We start from the raw sequence: 23,289 nt of genomic DNA, 5'->3' as shown, positions 1-23,289 counted from the left end.
TTTAGGTAATATATTAAGGTAAATTTATAGGTAGGTGTGTTACAGAATTCTGGGGTTATAAAAATGTTAGTCTTTATTTCCTAAAACGTTCTAAACTGAAGCTGTCTTCATCATGTGCTGTGATTGAATTTCCTTTTAATAGAGCTGTACTTACTGCACTCCTGGTAGCTCCTTTAAACATGCATGGGACCTAATTTTGCACTTGAATGTGGCAGTGTCGTTAGTTCTGATTAGCAGAAGGGATCTTTAGGATAGGGGGGATCAAAACGAGGACTTTCATTAGCTTACAGAACAGAATTGGGTTTGAGGTCACAGAAAGGGGGGAGATGTATTTAACCTCTGCTTTGGAGTAATGTTGCTTAAGAACAGAGCACTGATTTTGGAGTTAATGAAGTGAAAAAAAAATAGAATTTGTTTCTTTGCCTCTGAATCAGTTTTTTTCAGTCATGTGACTCAAGTCTTGCACAGGCCATAAAAATAGGACTTGAATTCCTCCAAAGCTAGTGAAAATACTATTGATGAGAGATTATTAGAATATAATTAATTCAGTAATAGTTTCCGGACACTTAAACTAATTGGGCTGTATTTACTATATGCAGTCTGTCATCTTGAGAATTGCTGACTGGCTTTAACACAGCCACCTGGTAGGACTTCATTGTTACTGCACAGTGTCTCTCCAAAAAATCAGTGCCTCAGTATAGTGGCATGAATCTCTGGAACAATTTAGAAGTTTCCCAGGGTTTTACTGACTGAAGCTGAGTTTGGGGCAGCTTTATCTTCCTTGGGCTGTAGTAACTGGATGCCTTAAACTCCTGTGAAACTGTCTGTACCATTTTGATGTAAGTGTATGAGAAGATGTTCTACCCTAAGATAGAGGCAGCAGTCGGACTTTATCGCACTAGTATGATGGCTCATTTAAAAACCTATAAAATGCTAGAATAAGTAAAACTTGCTTTATTCTAGTGGAGTGTCAAATGCTGGCTGTTTATGCCATATCACAGCTTGTCCTAAATATCTGCGTTTAAGGCCCTGTCAGCATGCGCTGCTTGCTGCGATGTCAGGTTTGTAGCCTGTGTTTTCACCTGTTATATAATGGCATGTAATTTTAACAGCTGAGTTTATGTAATGCTTGGGAAGTGTATGTGTGTGCTGTCATCCAATTTCATTGCATTTGGTGCTCTGAAATACTTTGAAGAGAAAGGGTATTTGCACACATTCCATTTTTGTTAAACATGTCTTATTTCAGCAAAGATATCAGATTGTTGTGGCTTCCGAGAGGTTGAAATCTAAATAAAAGGCATGAATGGATTGCAACGGAAAAGTGGAAAAAAAATCTGCAGACTCATCAGCATCTGCTTATAGGTGTGTAACAGGGGAGAGAGGAAGTACAGATGGTGCCATCTGTGCACAGTGTCCCACTGAAGAGAGCAGTCTGAACATGCATCCTACAAACGGGGAGAAGCTGACATCCGTACGTTGCTGTCAGATATCCTTGGTGGGGATTTTTAGTCTTTTGTAAACTTGTCTGGCTTTGAAAAGGCAGTTTGCATTGCCTTCAGGAGGGTGCTTCTGCAGCTGGTTCTCTTTGGTCGCAGCGGGTCTGCCCCGTTTGCTAAGACACCGGTGGTGTCCTGTCTGCTGCTGCAGCCCCCGGCGCCCCCGAGGCAGCATCGCTGCTGCGCACCGTTCCCCCGGGCAGCCCAGCACTGCGTAGCGCCTGCCAAGCTTTGGTTTGGTTTTGTCTGCTCGCGTTAGAAGAATCTCTCTTGATCTTCACAGATTCAACACTTTTTAGTAGTATTGAAATATTTACAGGAAGAGCTATGTAAACATGGAACAAATGTGAAGTGGTGCGGTGGATTCTGCCTGTTTCTCTAGATGTGAGTGTCCTTTGCTCACCTCTAGCAGAGCTGAGCAAATTGCACAATGATCATGAGGCTTGCCCTTGGAGGTGGTTGGGATATTTTATGTAAAGGTGACACAAGTGTGGTAGATTTGATCTGTCTTGGCAGTAAAGAATTTCATGCAGTGCCATTTGGGAAAAATTATCAATAAAGCTAGAAAAGAAAAATAGAATCACAGACTATTGAATAGGCTACTTAAGAGTAAACAGTGATGTGGTGGTTGGAAATGTAATAGCAGGAAGTTACTAGTGACATTTCTTGAGAATGATTCTTGGTACTAATCTTGTTTAATGCTTTTATAAGCAATTCTGGCACAAAGAGTACACTAAAAACCCTGATGATGATGTCAAGTTGGGAAGCTGAAGATATACAGCAGAACTGGGTGTCCTTGAAGGCTACAGTAAGAGAAAACAGGGGATGAGTTTCATCAGAAAAACTGCAAAATCACGTACTTGGAGAATAAAAGACTCCTGCTATAATTGCAAGCTTGTTAAGCAAAAGGGGCTAGATAAGGTGACCAAGATGCCGACATAATGTGGCTGTGAATAAGGCAAATGTAGTATGTGCAAACAGGCTGGGCAATGGAAGAGATAAGAGAGTGTAAATGCTGCTGTTCAAGGCAGTAGTAAAATTTCCTGGATGCATAATTAGAGTAGCTCATCTAGAGGAGCTCAAGCCAGAACAGGTGCAGGGAATGAATGGGGAGCCTGGCCTGGAGAGGACCCACTGAGTCTGGCTTATTTAGTTTACCAGAAGGTCAAGAGTTACTGTGATTGATGTCTTGGAGTGCACCAGAAGTAAATGACTCTTTCCCTTCCTTGATATTTAAGCATAAGGACAGTATTGGTCCAGGACCAAGTAAACAGGCCATTAATAAATTTAGATAGAAACTAGAGGAAGGTTGCTGACTATCTGAGCAGGGAGGCTTTTCTGTTCCTTCTGCTCTTGGAAGGGAGTGCTAGATCCTAGCAGGCATTACGGGTAGAGTTTTGCCTCCTTCCATGTTCCTTGCTTCAAATTTCCTCTGTTCCTTGAGAAAGCAGGTTTATTCTTGAGAAAACCAGAAGAGTTTGATGCTTCTGCCATTGTTGTTAACTTTTGCCAGTGAACTGTTCTAGGAAAATGAAAGAACATATTAGGTGGTCACCGCTTCCCCTTCGCTATCTACAGAGGACCATGCGTAACATGGGGGGTATGGCAGGAATTTGTGAGAAAACTGGTATCCATTTCTTTGGAAACACTTCAGAACAGGATGTACATAAGGTTGGTCCTTCATGTTTGAATTTTGAGAAACAAGTGAGCTAGCAAATACAAATCGTGTTACTTGTTATTCCATTGATCTCTCAGTGACTTTGCAGTTTTTACTTGTGGTAGAATAACTGCTGGTGCTTTAGCTGTAGGGTAATCAGTTTAGAAGGTGATTGAAATGCCTCGTGCTGGTGCTAGTAAACTTGAAGCTCATGTTAATAATTTTGTTCCTTAGAACTCTAGATTCTGATGAAAGCTGGTCAGAAACTTTTGACCAGAAGAGATGACTGGCTTAATAGGGTGTTTTGTAGGCATATATGGTTTTCACATAGTTCTTGCATAAGGTATGGAATTTCTAGTCAAAGCAAAGGAGCCACACTGACAGTAGCAAGTTCTCCAGCAGTTGGGACAGTTACGTGGAACTGATCTTTCACAGAAACCCCCAATAGTATGTGAATAAATGTTGAAATGGTTTGGTTTCCTCTTGAACAAAGTACATCTTTTTGAGCTTCCCATCTGGCTTACAAGGCATTTGCTGAATAATTTGTGTCAATGTGGCTTTCATGTATTGATCTAAAAATACCAGCACTAACAACATTTGTACTGTCAAGCCCTCTCTAGCTGCTTGCTCTAATGATTCAGTGAATGGAATTCAGAGCAGCAATCGTTTGGTGTTTGAGGATGGCTTCAGTACTGTCACTTGGGAAGTAATGATTTTCAAATGAGCTTATAACTGCACTCAGCAAAGCAAACTGAAAAAACCTGCAGATCTGGAGAAGTTCCATAAACAGTGGATAGTTTTGACTCCCCAGTTGGCTTTTACACATTATGTAGACTTGAAATAATTGAGGTGCCTACCTGAGGGGAGAAAAAAATTACGCTGCTGCTTTTCAGTGATGTATCAGGCAATGTTGAAATACATGTGCTTTTACAATGCAGTCACCTCTGTTTGGAAAAATAGTTTTAAAAGTAGCCTGTTAATTTGGAAACATTTATTTTGGATGAGTATTTGATTACTGCAAGGTGAGTTAAAAATGTATAACAATTTTTTGAAGTACCTCATCTGAAAGAATTTGCCTCTTCCTTTTCTTCCGGCTTTAAAAAGCATGTGTTTGTTGATAGCCACAGTTTGTGTGCATAATAAAGATGGCACAGCCGTAACATATTCTGCTCATTGAAGGAGGCAAATTGGTTTGACTTGCCTTCATTTGCAATAAATGGGATCTTTGGATATTGCTTTTATATGACAAACCCCTGCAATTAGTGGCGTATGAGTTTGGGCACATAATGTTAATAGCACTAGTACTTTAAAGTAATAGTAATTCTTGAACCGCTTCTCTTCATAGCTATTGGATTGAGGGACTGAAGTAGCCTCATGAGGCGTAAAATGTGAATTTTTAAACCTTACACCATTTTTTTATGTTGGCAGTAATTGCAGTATATGTAAGCTTCATTTTAAATTGGGGGGGTATCTTTTTGCAAAATCTAATAACATGTTTGTGTAAACTTCTTTGCATATTTTCACATATGTACTGTCTCACATTGACGCCAAACCTGTGTTAATGCCACAGTAGCTGAATATCCAGGTGTCGTTTGCAAAACGTAGGGGTTCTAAGTGACCACTGTGATTAAAGGATATTCCATGTAAATGAAATAACATAACTTTCCCTCTTCAGGTGTATTGTTTTTGTCTAACTAACATGTTACTTTTAACATGTTAGTTCTTTACCAAAAAAGAAAAGACAAGGAAATCTGTAATACTAAATAAAAAAAAAAAAAACCCAAAACAAACAAAAAAAACAAACCCCAAAACAAAAAAAAAAAAAACCAAAACACACACCACAAAAAAAACCCACACCCAAACCTAAAAACACAAACACAGAGCCCAAACCTGCCTTTCCTTGCTCTCTGCCCCCTGAACTGTCATTTTCTGCATAAGTAAATTCTGGAATATTTGTGGGTTTTGAATGGAGAGAAATAATTTCTTGTATACTTTTGAGCGGCAAAGTTTATATAGCGTTTAACTGTAAACTTCCAGCTATAAACTATTAACAAACTTTCAGCAACTTATTTTTGGAGGAGAAATAGTTGTACTTGATAAAGCAAATACCATGAGACTCTTAAACTTTGTAGAGGAAATTTCCATCCTGAGACTTGAACCTCAAGGTTTAAAATGTTTGACTTTGGCTCTGTAGCTTTTCTCAGGAACCATCAGTGATACTGTGTGTACAACTAATCAAAATGCCAGCTTGTTACTTCTGCCCCAGGGATGGAGGAAGAAAAAAAAGATGCTTTCTTTGAGAAGTTTCCTCTCTTGTCACAGAAGATATGTAAATTATCCTATTTACTATAAATTACTATTATTATCTTGCCGTAGTTGTGTATGGATTATTGTACAGTGATTAACATTTCCAAGATTCTCAGACAAAAATCTTTACAGACTGAGGAATTCTGTTTCTCTTCTTTTAAACGTCTGTTTTAAAGTGAGGTTCCTGATCTCAGCTGCTGCTTTGGTCATAACGGACATACAACTCGAAACCATTTTAATGTTTGTATTTCTAAAATATGGTAACTGTATCATCAGTGCATGACTGTGCATCAGAGCAATGTTAATTTAATTTGTTTTGGGGGTTTTTCTTGCAGTGATGCTACAGCCTTTTGACTATGACCCTAATGAGAAAAGTAAACACAAGTTTATGGTTCAGTCTATGTTTGCTCCAGCTGATACTTCAGACATGGAAGCAGTAGTAAGTATTGAAATTAATTAAAATGGATTTCTTTATGATTGTGTAATTTTCAGAGACCTTTTACTGTATTGCTTAAGGGCTGTTGTCAAACCACACTGAAATGATCCTTGAAAGCTTTGCCAGGTTTCCGTTTCTGTGCATGGCAAGGTGTTCTTTGTTTATTTTGAGCCCCAGGAATCTTGTACTGAAAGACACAATTGGTATTAAGCAGTTGTAGTTTTTTTTTAATATATCCTTTTTTTAGAAAGGCCAACTTGAACTGTATATTCTAAAAATGTACAGAATATATTCTGAGTCTGTGGCATCTTTTATATTTTATGCCTCTCTGTCTTGAGTCTTCCCTTAAGCAGCTCCTTTTCCCAGCAAGAACCAGGAGGATGATTTACAAATACTGTATTTTTCTTTATCCCTACCTATGTCTGTTGTGGCTTAGGTAAATGAAGGGTCCTCCTAGATCTTGTCCTGTGGATTACAAACGACAGTAGCAGAAGCATGTACATGCTGAACCAACGAAGGACAAAAGACATAGAAATAAGATTGGTACCTTGAGGGAATACTCAGTAGCTACAAAAAAAGGCCATTGCTCTAAAGTGTGGGGCTTGTGTGTGTTTGTTTGCATATTACTTAAAAACAAAAAAGCCAACCCCCAAAAAACTCAGTACATATTATGGCTTTTTTACAGTAGTCTTTACAATATGCATGTTCTTCTGAATAGCTTTTTAAAGCAGCGGCACTCTGCAGGGTTAAGAATTTCCCTTCTGAAAGAGATCTATGGAACTTTATTCAGTGGCCTCAAAATAAGATCCTGTGGGAGAAATGGCAATAGTAATAAAATGTCTGCATCACTGGAAAGATAAGGCGGTCTGCCTTTCTTTCTAACTCTTTAATTTTTATTAGTTACTTTATACCATGAAAAATGTTACTCTGCTAGCAAAGAATGTTTTTTAGGACCTAGATGGCCCTTTCAGATTTCCAGGGCTCTCCAGACCAGTATGATTTCTTTTCCTATAACACTTGATCAGTTCTCAATTTTTGTTACCGCTTTCTAAGTCTCTTCCTATTCTGGATAAACAGGTGAGACAAATTACTGGAGTACTATAAAGCTTTCAACACTTCACAGGCAGCCAGCGAGCTCAAAATAGAATTCTGACTTCAGCCACGGAAGAGCTGAAGTACAATTCGACTATTTAGGATGAGTCAAATACTTCTTCAGGTTGCACAGGGGTTAGCCACAATTTGACACCTCCTTGCGATATAGGGAGCGATACCATGCTACCAGAAGTAAGGTCAAAGTGAAGAGAAGCATGTGAGAATTCCAGAACATAAATGTGGATGCTTCTTGCTGTATATCACTACTGTGAATCAATCTTTTCAGTTCAGCTGATATTGAGCAAAGATTTATAACTGTTAATCCCTAATAAAAATATTGGAAGGAAACTTTATTATGGTAGACTCCCTAGTTGAAGGGGAGAGAAGGATGAGAGGGGAAGCTATCCCGTTCTGTATGTAGCACATCTGTTGTTTAGACACTGATGCTGAAAAATAAGGAGGTGAAAAACAAGGAGGGGGAAGAACAGTCCTGTAGTTCATACCAGTCAGGAAGAAAACCTCATGTGAAATTTGAAAAGCTTGACTAGGAACTCTGCTGAACCAAGTCTTCAGAACTAACATCATTGATGATTTGGGATTTTGCTATCTTTCCCTTCCTTTGAATGCACCCCTCCTTTTTTTTTAATGAGGCCCGTAGCTCCCCCTGTCTATGCTAATTACTCTTACACAATTCGCAGTTCTCATAAATTACTGTGTAAGTTTCAGACTATTTAGAATTATTTCCTTCATAGTATCTGGTCTGTGTTTGATACCACTCAGTTACATATTTGGTTTAACTTTTCATCGTGTACGTGGTTAGTGGTAACACTGTAAACACCTGTGGGGTTTTCCTGAGTAAGATGATATGATTTGTTCACATAATAGACTGCATTTTCCATCTGCCACCTTATACTAAAATGTTTAATATTAAATTGATACTAAATTATTCCAGTGGAAAGAAGCAAAACCGGAAGAACTCATGGATTCAAAACTTAGGTGTGTGTTTGAGCTACCAGCAGAAAATGATAAGCCTGTGAGTATTTTCAGATGCCTATTGAGTGTTTTAACTTAATACCACAGTAAATCATGTAAATGGCATGTTTATACAGACAGCTATATAAGCAAAAGACAGAACCCTCTGTTTCACTGCCTGGATGGCATCACCCTTTGAAAACGCAACATAAACTATTTAAAATCTTAGTGTTGCTTAATGTAACCAGCAGCTAATTTGAACAATGTAAGTGCAACACAAGCACAAAGAAATCTTTGAGTTGTTCTATTTTCATTTAGTGAAAGATCACAGGATAAAGAATATTTTTAAAAAATTGAAATACGCTGATTGATGGTCCTAAAGCTCAGAGTTTACACTGAAGTAGTTATAACCTCAGCAATATAAATTTGCCTGTCCAGCACTCCCCTTTACTTCCTTGATATGACACTGATTTTAGCAAGTAAATTGGTAGAAAGCTAGTAAGGAAGATAGAAATGCAGTTAGGGATTATATTGCCATTAGCAGCTATAATATTGTAGAATCCTTTTTTGTTAGGGTAATGAATGCATTAATTTCTAACAGCAGAATGTAATGTCAAATGTAGAACTGATAATGGTTTGAATAAACTGAAAAATGTTTCCTAGTATGCATACTGAAAGCACAGTTGTTCTACCTTGCACTGGACAGGTTGTAATTATGATTATGTGTTTCTATAATGTCACTATTGTAGTCTCACTACATCCACTCTACCCACTCCAGACAGTGAACGTTTGCTTTAAAAGTAGGTGCTTTTTCAGGCCAGGTTACTTATGTGTTTCCCATTTAGAGGTGTGATGAGAGGAAGGAAAAAATCTGAATTAAATGAAACTTAACAGCTACTTTGTTTAGTTGTAATTTTTTCTATAGTCCCTAAAACTCATTAGAGCAAAACAAAGCACAGAATCCTATTACTTTATTCATATAAATAAAACCTTCATGTTAAGACTCTGGTGGCAGTTTGGGTGGGGAGAGAGCGGTTTGTTTTTTATAAGAGCCAGGCCCTTTGCATTCTGAAGTGCAGAACATGGAGAGGCAGGAAAGGGAGGAGGGTTTGGAGGTTTACAGCTTGTTTCCTAATGAGTTGCAAGTTCCTCCATCGTCACAGAAATGCAGAAAGATGGGGAGGTGATAGCCAGCTGTGGGGAGTAAAGAGAGAAGGAACTGCAGCAGAGCAGGTGGGTAGTTCCTAGCAATACCCTGGTTCCTGGAGCAGCTGCTTGTGTTGTGCTTGGGGAGGGAAAGGCGAGGAGAGCACTTAATACTCTATAAGCGGACTGTGGGCAAGTAAGTTCCCATTCGTATTGTGGGACATGGTCCACAGATACTTCCTTTTCTATGTATGCAGGGACTGAAAAGTCAAGGTCCTTCTGTCTGCACTTACTGCTGCTGATCTGGTGGTTTCTGTCAAACAAAGGGGAAGTAAAGATTACAGAAAGAAAAGTGGTGTTTATTTCTTTGATACAGGCACGTTTCAAGTGTGCACAGACAATTTTACCTGATTCTCCTCCTAAATATCAGGTGTGTGGTGTGGTGTTAATAACTAACGAAAAATCACACTCTCTTTTTTTAACAGCATGACATAGAAATAAATAAAATTGTGTCCACAACTGCAACAAAGACAGATTCCTCTGTAATGTCTAAATCAATAAGTTCTTCTTTGGATGACACTGAAGTTAAGAAAGTAATGGAAGACTATAAGAGGCTTCAAGTAGAAGTTCAGAGGTTACGGGAGGAGAATAAACAGTTTAAGGTAAAGAGACTTTTTTTTCAGGTTTACCCCTTTCCTGAAAAAGAAGCTTCCAACTTAAAGGTTTGGTTACCTGCCTTTGGCACAATATTTTAATATTGTCTATAAATTAAAAGGTAATTTAGGTTTCTCTCTATAAACTGAGGAAAAAGTGTTGAAATCAATGCTTCCTTTGAAAGGAGTGTACAAGTCATGCAGTCAGAGAAACTGATTGGATAGTAACCCAAAGTATTGAATTCCCTCTTTTTTTTTTTCTTTTCCCATCTAATTTTCTCAGTCTGAATTAAGCATTCAGTGTTGGATTTGGCCCTCTTCTCTCAAACTGCTGAGAGCCCGAGAACAGTGTTTTTCAAATACCGTTTTAGTAATTGTGCCTATAATATGCAATATAACAATGACCAAAGTAAGACAGATTAATAGGAAATAAGGTTCCTGTCATATCCAGCACATTGCTGTGAAATCAAGTAATTGAGAAGCTTTTACCACCATGCTGAAAAAGTTTTTACAGTAGTTTCATTTGTTGTACATTTCTAGTTTCATAGATAACAGCACAAATGAAAATTTGGAATTTGTGACTATTGGAGTCCAGCAGAAGGAGCTCTGTTCTGTCAGCTGCTTGGCTGGCTGATACATGAAGAAATTCTTTAAACATTGTAAAACAGTTTTGTTTTGCACATAGAAATAATACATGTATATAACTGAGACATGACCTTAACTTCTCCTTGTGTTCTTATTTTGCTGGTGTCTCATAGTACTAAAGTACAATATGATTTGATTTTTTTGCAAGTTGGTCTTGAATAAATACTCTACAGGACATACCTAGAATTAAGCTGATGTCTTGCAGTAACGTCTTAAAATGGTGAGCTGCTTGTTCCCTTTGTGGAACGTTAGAAAGATCTGTAAAACATCCAAAAAGAATGTTAAATTACTGCCAGCCACCAGGTGCTGTCAGTGTCAGGCTAGAGTAACTGCCAAAAGGAAGTTAAAATACTTAAAATGAAAATGTGTTGTTTCTAGCAGTAAAATGACTATTTAAGTAAACAACATTTTATTGTTTACAGAAGTCAGTTGTCCCCATCCAGGCTTATAGTGAGGTATCAGGTAGTCTGTGACTTTTAATAAATAAATACATTTTTAAAAAAAAAGTTTTCCTCAAGAATCTTAGGTGCCCCTTTAAATTCAAAAGTGAGAAACACTGGCATACATTGAGCCTTTTGAATTCCACTTACCTGACAATTTTTAAGGCTGCAGTAACTTCTATTACAATTTTATTTCTTGAGTGTTTTTTTTTTTATGTATAGACTGGAGGCTTTTGCTTCAGTATCTTACAGTTTTGCACTATAATACTGTATCACATAGTCTAACGCTATGGCTTCAGCTGTATACAAGTTAGGTCACAAAAGGCTCACTTTACCATCTCCTAAAGTGCTCTGTGTGTGGAATGGAGTGTGCTAACACACAGCTGGCTGTGCTGCACAACAGGTTGGATTAAGATGTGGGAAACATCGTCTCCACTTGAAGTGATAATATCTGGTGTTATGATGTGGTTTTATCTGTTGTCTCATACATCTTTAAATCAAGAGAGCTGTCAAACTCATACCAAGAAAATATCCTAATTATTGCCATTAGTTTCGTATCAAAATGCCAGCATTAACATGATGGGGGAAATAGATTTCCTTTCAAATGCTGTTAAAATTTGCTTGTGACATTAACTAGGGGAATGATGAGTAGAATTGCCTTAAAGTTGCATATTTTTCACAACCTATCTTAGTTTTATTGAAAAACATCTTCCCCAACAGCACTATATTTGCATACAGAACAAGAAAAGCAACTTCATGTCATTCCCTCCATCACTTTTTTTTGAAGTTCTGGAGCTGTCTCCAGACTTTGGACAAGTGTTCTTGCAGGCTTCCTCATTGCTTCCCCTGTTACTGTAGTCAGCCGGAGGAAACTTCCAAGAGCATGTTGTTTCTACTCTGCTAGTCAAGTAGATACAGAATTCCTCTCCTACCTCACTACCCTTTTTTTCTTGGGATTATCTAGGAAATAGAGCTCTAAATTAGCTGTAAATTAGTTTTCACCTGTTTTATTATACTCGAAATAAATATGATCACTGAATATTTAATGCTTTTTTTCAGTAGAAATAATCAGTATCTCTTCTTCAGGAAGAAGATGGACTGCGGATGAGGAAGGCACCCCAGACAAACAACCCAATATCTGCTTCTGCAGCTGCTGTCAAGGACGAAGGGCTCAGCTCGAGACTACTTGCTTTGGTGGTTTTGTTCTTTGTCTTTGGTGTAATTATAGGAAAAATAGCCTTGTAGAGGCAGCATGCTGGAAATTGTAAATTGGTTTGATGGTTCTGCCATATCATTGGATTAAATTTATTCATAACAATGTTTAAAAAAAAAAAATTAATGTATGACATCTCACAGGTCTTGCCTTTAAATTACCCCTGCACAAATACTATGTAACATAATCTAGAAAGTTTAAAATGTACAATGAGTGAATGAAAGAGAATATGCTTCAGTGATGAAGGAGGGGAAGAAAATCATGATTTAACACTACAATGGAATATTGTATATGTCATTTTAAACATTCTTAGACCCTGGTACATGTTGCTGGATGACTTCTTTTTAAAAAAAAAAAGGAAAAAAAAAAAGGAAAAATAGAAAAACCTATTCCTCCACTGCTGGAGCTGGCCCTATTGGATGTTTGGAGCTGGGTTAGGCAGGAGGTGTTGATAACTTCTGTAAAATACGTTAATCCACCATTCTGATGATAAATTAAACAGTTTCTGTCAGTGTCTTCACCTCTGTGCAAGTTACCAATTTCTTGGCACTTAAATGAATAGTGAGAAGCTGAAAAGAATTGTATGTGGCAACGCTGAATGTGCTAGGCATCATTAAGAGGCATATATTGACTGGTATGACGCTCATTTGGAATAAAGGTCATTGCCTTGTTCTCATAAAGGGACCAAGCTACATTGCTGTTGGTTCATTTAGTTGAATTAAAATGTTATTCAGAGATGTTTAATGCATATTTAACTTATTTAATGTATTTCATCTCATGTTTCCTTATTGTCACAAAATTGACTAATACTATATGGTATGAAAAGGCACCTGTTTAAAGCCAGTGACTAGAACTAAAAATCTGCTGCTGTAGTGATGCGAGATTCTTCTGCCTCCTGGTGTTCTGGGCACTACACAATTGTTGGGAGTTTTGATCATCTGAGCATTGGAGAAACAGTGGTCAGGAAACTGTTTTTGTATGTAAATAAGTCTATCTAGGGGAAAAAAATACTAGTAGTAATCTAGTCCTATGCCGTAAAAGACCAATCCTGTTTGACTATGTAGCATCTTAAAAAAGAAAAAAAAAAAAGAAAAGAAAAATTAAATAAAGCCCCCAAATTAATGTTTCCTTTGTTACTTTTGTCATGTTCTCACAGTTTTAGAGGAGGGGAGGAAACAGTATTCTCTGACAACGTAGTTTATTTATGACATAAGGAAACTTGCAGCCTTGTTTCAGGATGGATTTTTTTTTTCCAGCCTAATTTTAAAATCAATCCAAACAACCCCATCATGAGCCTGATACACCTAAGTGTTCAGAGTAACCATGCTGACTGCTGAGGTACAAGGTACCTTCCCATTTTTCAGTTCAGTTGGGCTCAGTAGTTAGGATGCTTGATAGATTGTTGAATGTAATGTTAAAGTAATTCTGTTTCTAAGCATTCTTTTAGTACAAAATACATAAACTCAAGTGTGTTTTTAACATGTTGAACTTCATGAAATAGATGAAATAGCTTTTGAGGAGGTAAATGCCTATATATTATTAGATGGTAGGCCCAAAAAACATGGGTGACAGAAGTTTTTTTAACACCTTTCAGAATTAAGATATGTATTTTAAAAGTTACTTCTTTCATTCCTTTAATTGTTCCTGTGATTTCTTGAGAAAGCTGTTGGGGATGCAGCCTGTCTACTACACTCTTGACCATTATATTTGTTCCACTGTCTCAAGGGTTTCCTGCTTTGCAAGTGCAAATAAGTGAATTTTTATGTGAGATTTAATAAGAAAATAGGAGGAAAAAATCTTAACTGGTGTGTTCAGCTTATGAACACAACTCTGGAAGTACTTCTAGAAGATTCAGCAGAAAGGAGAGGAGTATCTTTAGCATTTTAAAATGCTAGTGCCTTGTCTGCTCAGGATGGAAGTGACAAAGCTATTAAAGTGTGCCTGTGAAGGGCAGAGAAGATGGGAGATGAACTGGAAAGTACGAATCAGTGAGTTCAGTGTGACAAATTGGGCAGAACTGATCAAGAAAAAGATACTTTCCAGGCAGTAGAAGTTAATGAAAACTTTTACATGAAATGTGTTAAAAGAACCTTTTCAGAAAGACAGGCTTGTAAGTGGTGTTGCAAAATTAGTTTTCATGGCTTTGAAGAATATATTTGAGAGAACCTTTACTGAGGGGAGACTGAGCTATGCAGTATTTTTTTGAGGCTGTAAATATCTTGATCTCACTAAAAAGTGTTATCAGAAGAGCTGAATTCCTAATTTGATTTTAAAAAAAAAGATGCTAACTTTTTTTGAGAGCTTTTTGTTCTGCTGAAAAACACGCTTAAAAAAGTGTGGGTGTGGTGTTTTGTTTTTTTTTTTTTTAAATCACTGTCTTTGCAGGGTAAAGCTTTAAAGAAGCTTTAAACTGGTCACTTGTGAGCATATCTGTAATAATGTTCCTGGCAAATTTTACGCACACTGTTAGCTACCACAGTTGACTTTGCACAGGCAGATCCCAGATGAAGGGTAAAGCCACCAGATGTCTGTCCTCCTTCCACTGTCCAGTAGTCACTTCTTAGTGCTCTGTGACAACTTGGAACTTTAAATCATTTGTGAGCAAAGTTGTTCCTGTTGTTTGCACTCCAGGAGTACAAAGAGGTCCCAGAAAACACTCGCATGCTTTGCTAGATGCTTTACAAATATGTGATCAAGGAGACCAACGAACAGAGGACCTTAGTTAAGGATCTGTTGGTAATGACTGTAGCCTGCAGTTGGGGCTGAGCCACGCCATCAGTCCTAAACAAGACTTAAATTAACTGCTTATTTTTTTTGGACCTTAGTGAAATTCTGAGGTCTTTCCTAACCATTTCTGACAAGAGCCTCAACAGACAGTAGCACTGAATTGTCTGGGTAATGCTTTGCTTTTGCTGAGCTTAAAATAAAATGACTGATCAGTGGAATCCTTGTTACCTGTCTGTTTGACCAGACCCTTCTTTCATGTGCGATAGAAAGAAATCTAAGGATGTTTTTACTTCCAAGGTTCCTAAAAGGCCAGTCTGTAGATACATTGCAGAAATATATTGGATGGATGTTACTAAGCCATCTGGATCTTTTGTAAGTTGTTCCTTACATGATGACACCAGAGCAAATGTTTTCATGAAATATTCACAGAAAGTGAATTATTCTGGAGGGTGCTGTATATCGTAGGAAGTTACGCATGAAACATAGTTTCTAAATAAGACTCCTCTGGTTTCCTCACATAACACCAGATATTAGAAAACTATAATTGATACATGGTAGTAGAAATCAAGTTTTTACTTACTCTAATTGTTGTTCTTACTGTTACTTTAAGATGCCCACTTGCACATACATTTATTGTTAATTTTTGTAAGAGCTGCTTAGCTGTAGAGGCTGCTTAGATAGCCTTCATTTTGTGGAACTTTACATTCCTGTCTGCACTCTTTGGGCAAATTTGGTGTAAATAGATATCTAAAATGTCTTGAAGCCTAGTACTGGGAAATGAATGGAAAATGGTTTCTACTATTTTCATGTAGTTACCTACATCTTAAACCAAATACTCCATGCACGAATGATCATAACTATCGCTCTGCATTGGCAGTTGTCGGCTGTGAGTGCACAGCTGGAGCAGCTGCATACGCAGGCTAGGCACCCAATTTCAAGTTACTGCTGAATAGCCTTAGGGATTGAAGAGCAAGACAGTACCATGTGTTGTCATGTTGAGAGGGACTGATGTACCAGAATGTAATTTTCTAAAAATACAGGACTGTAACAGCTTGATGGTGGTATTCCATGTCACTTTTTTCTTCTGAAATGCTGTTAGGGGGATAAAGTTGGAACCTCACTTTGCAAATCGCTGAAGTTTCTTCTCGCCAATAAACTACAAAGGATTTCTCTTTGCTGCACATGTAAACTTGCAATTCTTATTATAATCTTGACTTAGCAGTCAGTATATTTATATAGTGGCACGCACACAAAAATAGATGGTTAATGTCTTTGTGTACTTGATGTTGCAGTTGCCTAATGAAAGAAAACTATGTCATCCCTTTTCCTTAGAAAAAGTGTGACACTTTCACCTCTTAATTGGAACACTTCCTTAATTCTCGCACACAATAGTGACTTAACTAGTCACTAGTGGTCTAAGGTTTTGAAACTGTACTTCTCTTTCTCTACATGATGTCCCGAAATGCCATATCCTGAGTTCTGTTTTCTATATAAAGGAACTGAGAAAAAAACACAACCAAAAAATCCCTCCATTTGAAATTAAAGAACATGTAAAACAAGCACTCTGAACTTCATGTTTGTTGTGGCTGTGTTACAGCTGCAATAGTACTTCACAGCAGCACGAGAGCAGCTTGGGGCTGGAGAGCTGCTTTTTCATTGTTTGAAAATGGGTTAGCATCCATTACTCAAATCCTCGCGTGAGCAAATTGAGAAGGGACGGGTGGTGAGTGAATTTCGGTGCACATATTTGAGATTAATTTTTTTTTGAGTCAGAAACACTAATATAAAAAGAAGAAAGCAATCTGTACAGGAGTGAGACTAGTCCGATACCATATGTGGAAGTTACTATTTTTTGTAATTGGATACATGTCTACAAATTTAATTTCCTAATTAGAAAATATTTGTATAAACCAATGTTTCGGCATTTTAGAAAGAAAAGGAACTACTGAGCAAGGCTGCTTGTTCATGTAGCAAAACCTAGCAGTTCCCTAGATATACTTCATTAAAAGACGACAATGGGATACAACGCTGCTGTTACAGTTAGATAAATAGTGGGATTTATTGTTCAAGCAGGGCAAAGCTGATCCTTTGACCATGTCCAATTAAGATTTCTTTATATTATGCTGACAGCTTCATGTATGCTGGATCACTTTGTCTAATGGGTATCCGTGCAAAAGTGACATTACTCATTGTGCTTTTATTAACTTTTATTTTTATTAGCTTCAGAGGACAAAGTAATTGTGTGTTTCTGCTACTCAAATATGCTTAACTATAAAATGTTTGGTTTATTAACGGGTTGATTTTTTTTAACTGGATAGATGTAGATTATTTTTTAAAATAACACAAGTAAGAGCCAGCCAGAAATCTCTTACATGTAAGAGTCTAATCAGCATGCACTTGCACACTTCCAAAATTACTATATACCTGTCATTTACTCTGCCGTTTCCTGTGGCTTCATTTCCTTTTACAGAACTGCTTTCACATTTTTACTTTGAAGAGTAACACTTTTGAAAACTTTACTAAACTTCCACGTAGATGTTTTTGCCTCCCAGTCCAGTCCCTAACTTGGTCCTGAAGCTTCTGTGTGAGTGAAAACTACAAAAGGAACACTGAGTCTACAAGTACAGAAACAAGGCTGCTTTTCCTTGAAGCAAACTTGAACCTTAGATCTTTCCTCCTATGATCTGTCATTAGAAAATGGCCTTTTCCAGATGGCAAAACAAAAGAAGTTAAGAAAATAAATGAATTAAGAAGAATTAATTGAAGCCGCATATTACAAGTTGACATTATACATCTGGCATTTCTGTTTATGTTTCTGCATCAGTACATTTCATTCCTATTTAATAAGTTCCTAATTTTGTGATTTTTTTCAAGATTTCGAAGTGCCTCTGAAGAACAGACCGTAGTAAAGTATTGTTCCCAGTTTAGCTGTACTTCATTTTTTTTAATCAAATCTTTTTCTTCAGTGGATAAACTCACAAGATTAGAAAAGCCTCTTGAACTCCCTCATGTTTGAGTTGGCAAAATTCCCACACATAATTATCCACACACAACTACTTCTTTTAAAAGACCTTTATTAAGGCTGCACAAAGTCAAGCACTCAGAAGTTAGGAAATGGCAAAACCAAGTCTGTGCCCTGTTAGACTGGCCGCTTTTTCCATGTACATTGCAGTATCTGATCAAGCCTCCAGTACTGGGCAGAAAGCGAGCCAAGGCTGCCCAGAAGGTGTCTAGAACTGCCCAGCTGCGTGTGCCTGACCTTATATAATCTTAAGTTCTCTTAAGATACATATAATTAGGGTTTCAAAAGTTCCACTTAAAAAATGGCACTGTGTAACCCACATGCATGTCAGAGTCGAGTCCTCTATGTTCTGCGTAAGGACACCCATTCTTGACCTCGGGATCCGATGGAGTGGTGAGTAACTCTGAGCTGAAGCAGCAGGTTTTGTTTTCACGTGTCACTGGCAGGCCACACACAAGTGTGATTGGAGCCAGGACTTCTTGCTTCAGTTCTGAGCCCAAAAGAGTGCTTCTGTGAAGTCTGCAGACTTTCCCACCCAGTTTCTTTCCTGATCTGTTCTGCCTGAGCTGTCAAATCTCACTCCCTTCTCTCCCTCAGCCCTTTGGTTCAATGCGAGTCATCCTTGTTCCTTCACTGCTCCTTGGCAAAGAAACCAACGTTCAGCCCAGCATCTTTAAATGGCTTTTCTTCTCTGCTGCCTGTTTATTTTCCATCTCGGGATCGCTCTTCCCATCACCCTTCCAGTCTTGCCCGTTCCCAATTGCCTGTGCGGGGCGTGGGCACGCCGGGGCTGCGGCCGAGCTGCCTGGCAGAGCGCTCCCTCGATGTGTCCGACTGCCTTTCCCATCCTAGGGAACCACTCACCTTTCTGCGTCCTCTTGATCAAATCTGTTCCTTCCTCCTCTTCACTGTGTAGAGTCTGGAGCAGTGAGTCTTGTTGACCATCTCCTTCCCGTCTCCAGCTTTTTCCGGCGGTGTCAGTGCAGCATACTTCTTTGTAGCAAGCGGCATGCTTTTACATTCACTGTGTATCAAAAGAAGCACTAGCTCAATGCTGTTAATGTATCCAAAAGTATTTTAAGACTTTTTTTGGTGTTTTTTGTTTTAAGAATTGTTTGGGAAATCTAGAATGCAAAATACATTCTAAGTTATTTTAAACAGAGGGGCATGAAGGTGGCTAATTGGAAAAATAAGTTACTGTTAATCGAGCTGTGAAGAGATCAGACCTGCGGCTATGTCCAGCAAACTCGGCTCATGCTTTAAATTTTTGTGCCTGATAAAGAAGCAGAAAATTGCAAAGGCAACTTGTCTGAGTAGCTTATGGTATTAAAGAAGGTACAAAAGACTTCCGTGCTCAGACTTCATGCAGGAAGCTAGTAAATGTATTCAGAGTGTTTGAAAGTTATTTTATTTTTCTCTGCTTTTTGGAGTGGTTAAAAAATTGTTAAACTTTTGAAAAATATCATATAAGAAGTGAATGGGGGAAGAGTTTTCCAAGACAAACGTGCCTGTTATCATTGACTTTCAGCTGGTACTAACCTGCCAATGCATCAGTTAGCCTGGTTTTCCTTCACAGGTACAGTAAAAAGGTATATATTTATTTTGCAGTTGAAAGGAATCCAGTAGCCAGGGCTAATGTCTATGTCCTAGACCTGTTTTTCTAATGCAGTGTTAAGACATGAAACATGAAGTTACTTGGGTTTGTCTTGTTCATGTCAGATAAAGACAAATTAATTGCAGAGGTAGAAGTTGGTGTTGGAATCCCGATTACATTCAAGCTAGGCATACAGCCATGCAAACTGCTAATAAATGTAACTGGTGCTTCAAAAGGGCATAGCTGAGCAAATCTCATATCAAATCTGGTAGTGAAGAAGAAATTAGATGGAAAGCTGAATTAGAATTGGCAGTTTTCTAAATGAAAGCTATTAAATGGCCAAAAACCCACCAATTTTGCAGTTGAGAAGGGGGACAACTTTGGCTAATCGCCCATCCCGTTTCAGTGATGAAATGAAGGGAAAAATTAGATGTAAAGTAATATAAAACAAATAAGAAAAAGGGAATCAACTCAAAATGAGAGTTATGAAGTGTAGAAAATTAATAAGTAAAGTAATAGCCAAAGGAAAAGAAAAATGTATGGTTTGGAGTGCTTGGAGAGGGTGATAAAGAGCTGAAGTTCAGAGGAAAATCTTTGCGGTAGGATAAGGTCCGTTACTAGATGCAGGTGGTAAAATTGCTAGTGATGATGTAAGAGAACTAGACAGGTGATATCATTCATTGGAAATGCTTATTATTAAAAAAATGAACATTTTAAAATTCAGTAGGTCTAGAAACCTGTCAAGGTTTGTAAGGGAGATGGCTGGGGCAATCTCTGACCTGCCGACGAGGAGGGTGGCAAGCAGGACTGGAGGCCGGGCGAAGTGCTTAGCTAGCTTGAGAAGGGATGAAAAAGGAGAGGAATGTTAATGAAGGAGCGTGATGCAAGTCATTTCATTCTATCTTTGTTTTTCGGTTTTCTTTGGGATTAGAGTGAACTGAGTATATCTGGGCCCCTGCAAAGCTTGGTGTTTTCTGACAATCGCACCTTTTAGAAGGTTGTTCAGAGAGAACCGTAATGAAACGCGGATGCTCGTAGAAGGGTTTTGCTGGGACCCGGTAAGATTCAGTGGTTCCAGATCACTGGTGAAGATAGACATAAAATCACTAATGATACAATATTAACAGGACAAAAATACCGATACCCAGGACCAGAGTAAGAGCTCCACATGTGTTCCCAGTGCAGTCCCAGGGTGAAAGACTAATGAATAAGAATGTGTTCTTGTTTTTAATTACCATTAGCGGTAAGTGATTATACTTCTGTATGTCTCAGCTGTGAGAGTTGGGAATTTCAGATGTAATTTGGATGTTTACATTTTAAAAGAGAAGCTGAATAATTGGAATGGATGCAAAAAAAATGCAAAAAAATTCACAAATTACTGGTGGAGTGTGAAAATGCCTTAGAGAGGGCAAGAGAGAAACTCAGTTGGCTGAGTTTATCTACCAAAACTGAGAATGTCGTAATTTCAGTGCACAAGTACCTTCACAGGGAGAAAATACTGAATACTGCAGCTCTCTGACCTTAAAAAGAGCAACACAACAAGAATCACTGACTGGCAATTGAAGCCAGGCAAATCCAAATTGGAAAAAGGCACAAATTCTTAAGAGAGAGTAACTGTGTAATTTAGGAATGTTTCTCCAAAAACTGTGAACAGAACAATAAAAGTTACAATATTTATGCAAAGAGCTTCTTCATGGCTTTTTTTTTTCTTTCAGAAGTATATTTAAAGGGGGGGAAGTGGACAAAGAGGCTCCTGACAAGGCTTTCATAGGGAAGTTTAGTCAACGTAGCCCATCCGTCGTGCAGTTGTGGAGCTGTGTCTAAGCATCCAGTGGCGCTGGAGCCGAGTGGAAGTTGACCTGCTACGGGAGGCAGCGTGAGCTTTCTCTAGGGTTTGTTGCACAAGTACGTAGTGTTGTCTCGTAACTTCTTACATCATGTTAATCCCATCACCACCTTGAAAGGATCTATGGTCTTGAGGGAGTTTTTACACCATGCGATACCGGAACACTTGCTAAGTTAAATGCATTTCCATGCTATGTAAATGAAAGTATCTGTGCACAAATCTCATTCTTGGGGGCAAATGTAGGGCAGGAATTGCCTTCCCCCTTCTCCACCCACCCTCCGAAGACAGCGCAAGGCTGTTCCCTGTTCTTGCCATGGGCATCTTTGGGTCCTGCAGAAACATGTACCTTTGCTGATTTGAGTCGGGGAGTTTTGAGCTTCCTCTAGGCTGCTCGAGCATGGTCTTGGGAAACTGCTGAAGAAAAAGCTCTGCCGTATGTGTGGTTTGCATGAGATGCAGCTGTGCTACCCCGGGCTTGCCCCCACTCATAGAATCTCAGAGGGGACATCCCGAAGGAGACGCCACATTCTGCAAGATGCACTGCCCGTTCTTCAAGCGTTTGCCCATGGATCCCCACGCAACAGCAGGCAACGAAGCGCATCCACCCTTAGAAACAGGGAGGTATTTTGCCTGCTGAACTAACCCTGGAGAGGTCTCCGCCGCCACTGATTGCAGAGGGAACCCAAGGCAGGGCAGCCACGCTTGGCCTTTTTATGTCTCATCTTTTAAGTGTAACTGTTTATGTGCATGGTTAATACTAGATCACGCCTGGAACACGTGAACATGATGACAACATTTATGTCAAAATTGTATGCATTTAATAAGCATCTCATTTGAATTATTAGTTCATGTACAGATCCCCCAAAAGTATTTTTATGTTATAAAACCCATAATTTATCTAAGTACAAACTGCAAGTTCGTAAATACAGCATTGAGAAGGTAGCTACTGCATAGCTGGTTTAACAAAATATCCTTTGTGAGTAAGATATATAGGCTTATTTGGAGAGGACTTAGCTACTGGGAGGAGGTCTTCTCCCAGTTACATGCTTCTTAGTTGCAGCAGACAGGGAATATAATTTCTTAGTTTGTCCTTCTTGTTAGTAGAAACCAGTCTGACCTGACTGTGCTCTCTGATTCGAGTTATTCCCTCAGCCCTTTGTTCACTAGAGGCAGATTTATAAAACATCTTTACAGGAATGCATCTGGAAGTGACATTTGGATTGAAAGGAGAGCTAGATTAACAACCGGCATGCCAGTACACTTACTAAAGAGGAGACGGTGAAAGTACACGGCCTGAGAAGACTTGTAAGCGATCCTGTGCTTCACTCGGGGCATGGTGAGTGGAAGTCACGATTGTCTGGCAGCGCTGGACAAGGTGGGCAGTGATGTGGGGCCACTGCTGACGTACCAAAGTGCAGGCCAGTACTGCACTGGAAAAGCCAGAATGCCGCTGCAAGGATGCAGTGGCTGCAGCTAGGCAGCGCTGAGGGTTGGAGCGGTTGTGCACAGAAGCCTTTTCCATTTACTGTGTCTCGTGACCAGGGTCAGGCGTAACAGTCTGTCGGGGTAACGGCTCTGCGAGGGCTGCTGTTGCACGTACCTAAGCGGAAGGTATGTATGTATGTATGTTGCATCTTTGTGTGCGTACATACACCCAAGAACTGCAGAAGATGTCGGTAAGCTGAGAAAGGCATGATTAACCGTGCCCTTATCAAGAGCACTTGCTGACTATCTATTGCTGACTGACTCTGCAGATCAAATTTGCAAGAACAGCAGTAAGGAGTATGATGGGAGGGAACTTAACCTCAAGGAAACTCAGCAGCTGACATTTCGGATGTTTGAATTACATCTGAATCAAGCCCTTGATTAAATCTTAGCAATGTCAAAAGCTCAAAGCAGAAACTGTAATTGATGTCACTTCCCCCCCCCTCATAGTGCTAAATTATCTATTGCAATGTGCAGCACATCCATGTCACTACATTAAATTTGTACACAAAGAAGAGGGGAGATTAGGCAATAATGCCACAGGACAAACAGTATGTA

At 38.8% G+C, this 23,289-nt stretch overlaps 1 protein-coding gene across 1 annotated transcript in view; it reads left to right on the top strand.

The window, feature by feature from the left end:
- The window catches only part of VAPB (VAMP associated protein B and C), a gene marked incomplete at its 5' end in the record, with an annotated part of 31,435 nt that extends 18,020 nt beyond the window's left edge, over positions 1-13,415 (top strand). The window contains 4 exons of the mRNA XM_082007029.1: positions 5,796-5,899; positions 7,941-8,021; positions 9,592-9,768; positions 11,931-13,415. Of these exons, the coding sequence (XP_081863155.1) occupies positions 5,796-5,899; positions 7,941-8,021; positions 9,592-9,768; positions 11,931-12,089 (521 nt within the window). The 3' untranslated portion in view covers positions 12,090-13,415. The remainder of the gene's footprint in view (positions 1-5,795; positions 5,900-7,940; positions 8,022-9,591; positions 9,769-11,930) is intronic.
- Between the last annotated feature and the right edge of the window lie 9,874 nt (positions 13,416-23,289).

The sequence above is a fragment of the Phaethon aethereus genome, assembly GCF_964289735.1.
Source record: "Phaethon aethereus genome assembly, chromosome: 16".
NCBI classification, from domain to species: domain Eukaryota; kingdom Metazoa; phylum Chordata; class Aves; order Phaethontiformes; family Phaethontidae; genus Phaethon; species Phaethon aethereus.
Note: the sequence above shows the minus strand (reverse complement) of the source record. Positions and strands in the feature narration are given on the sequence as shown.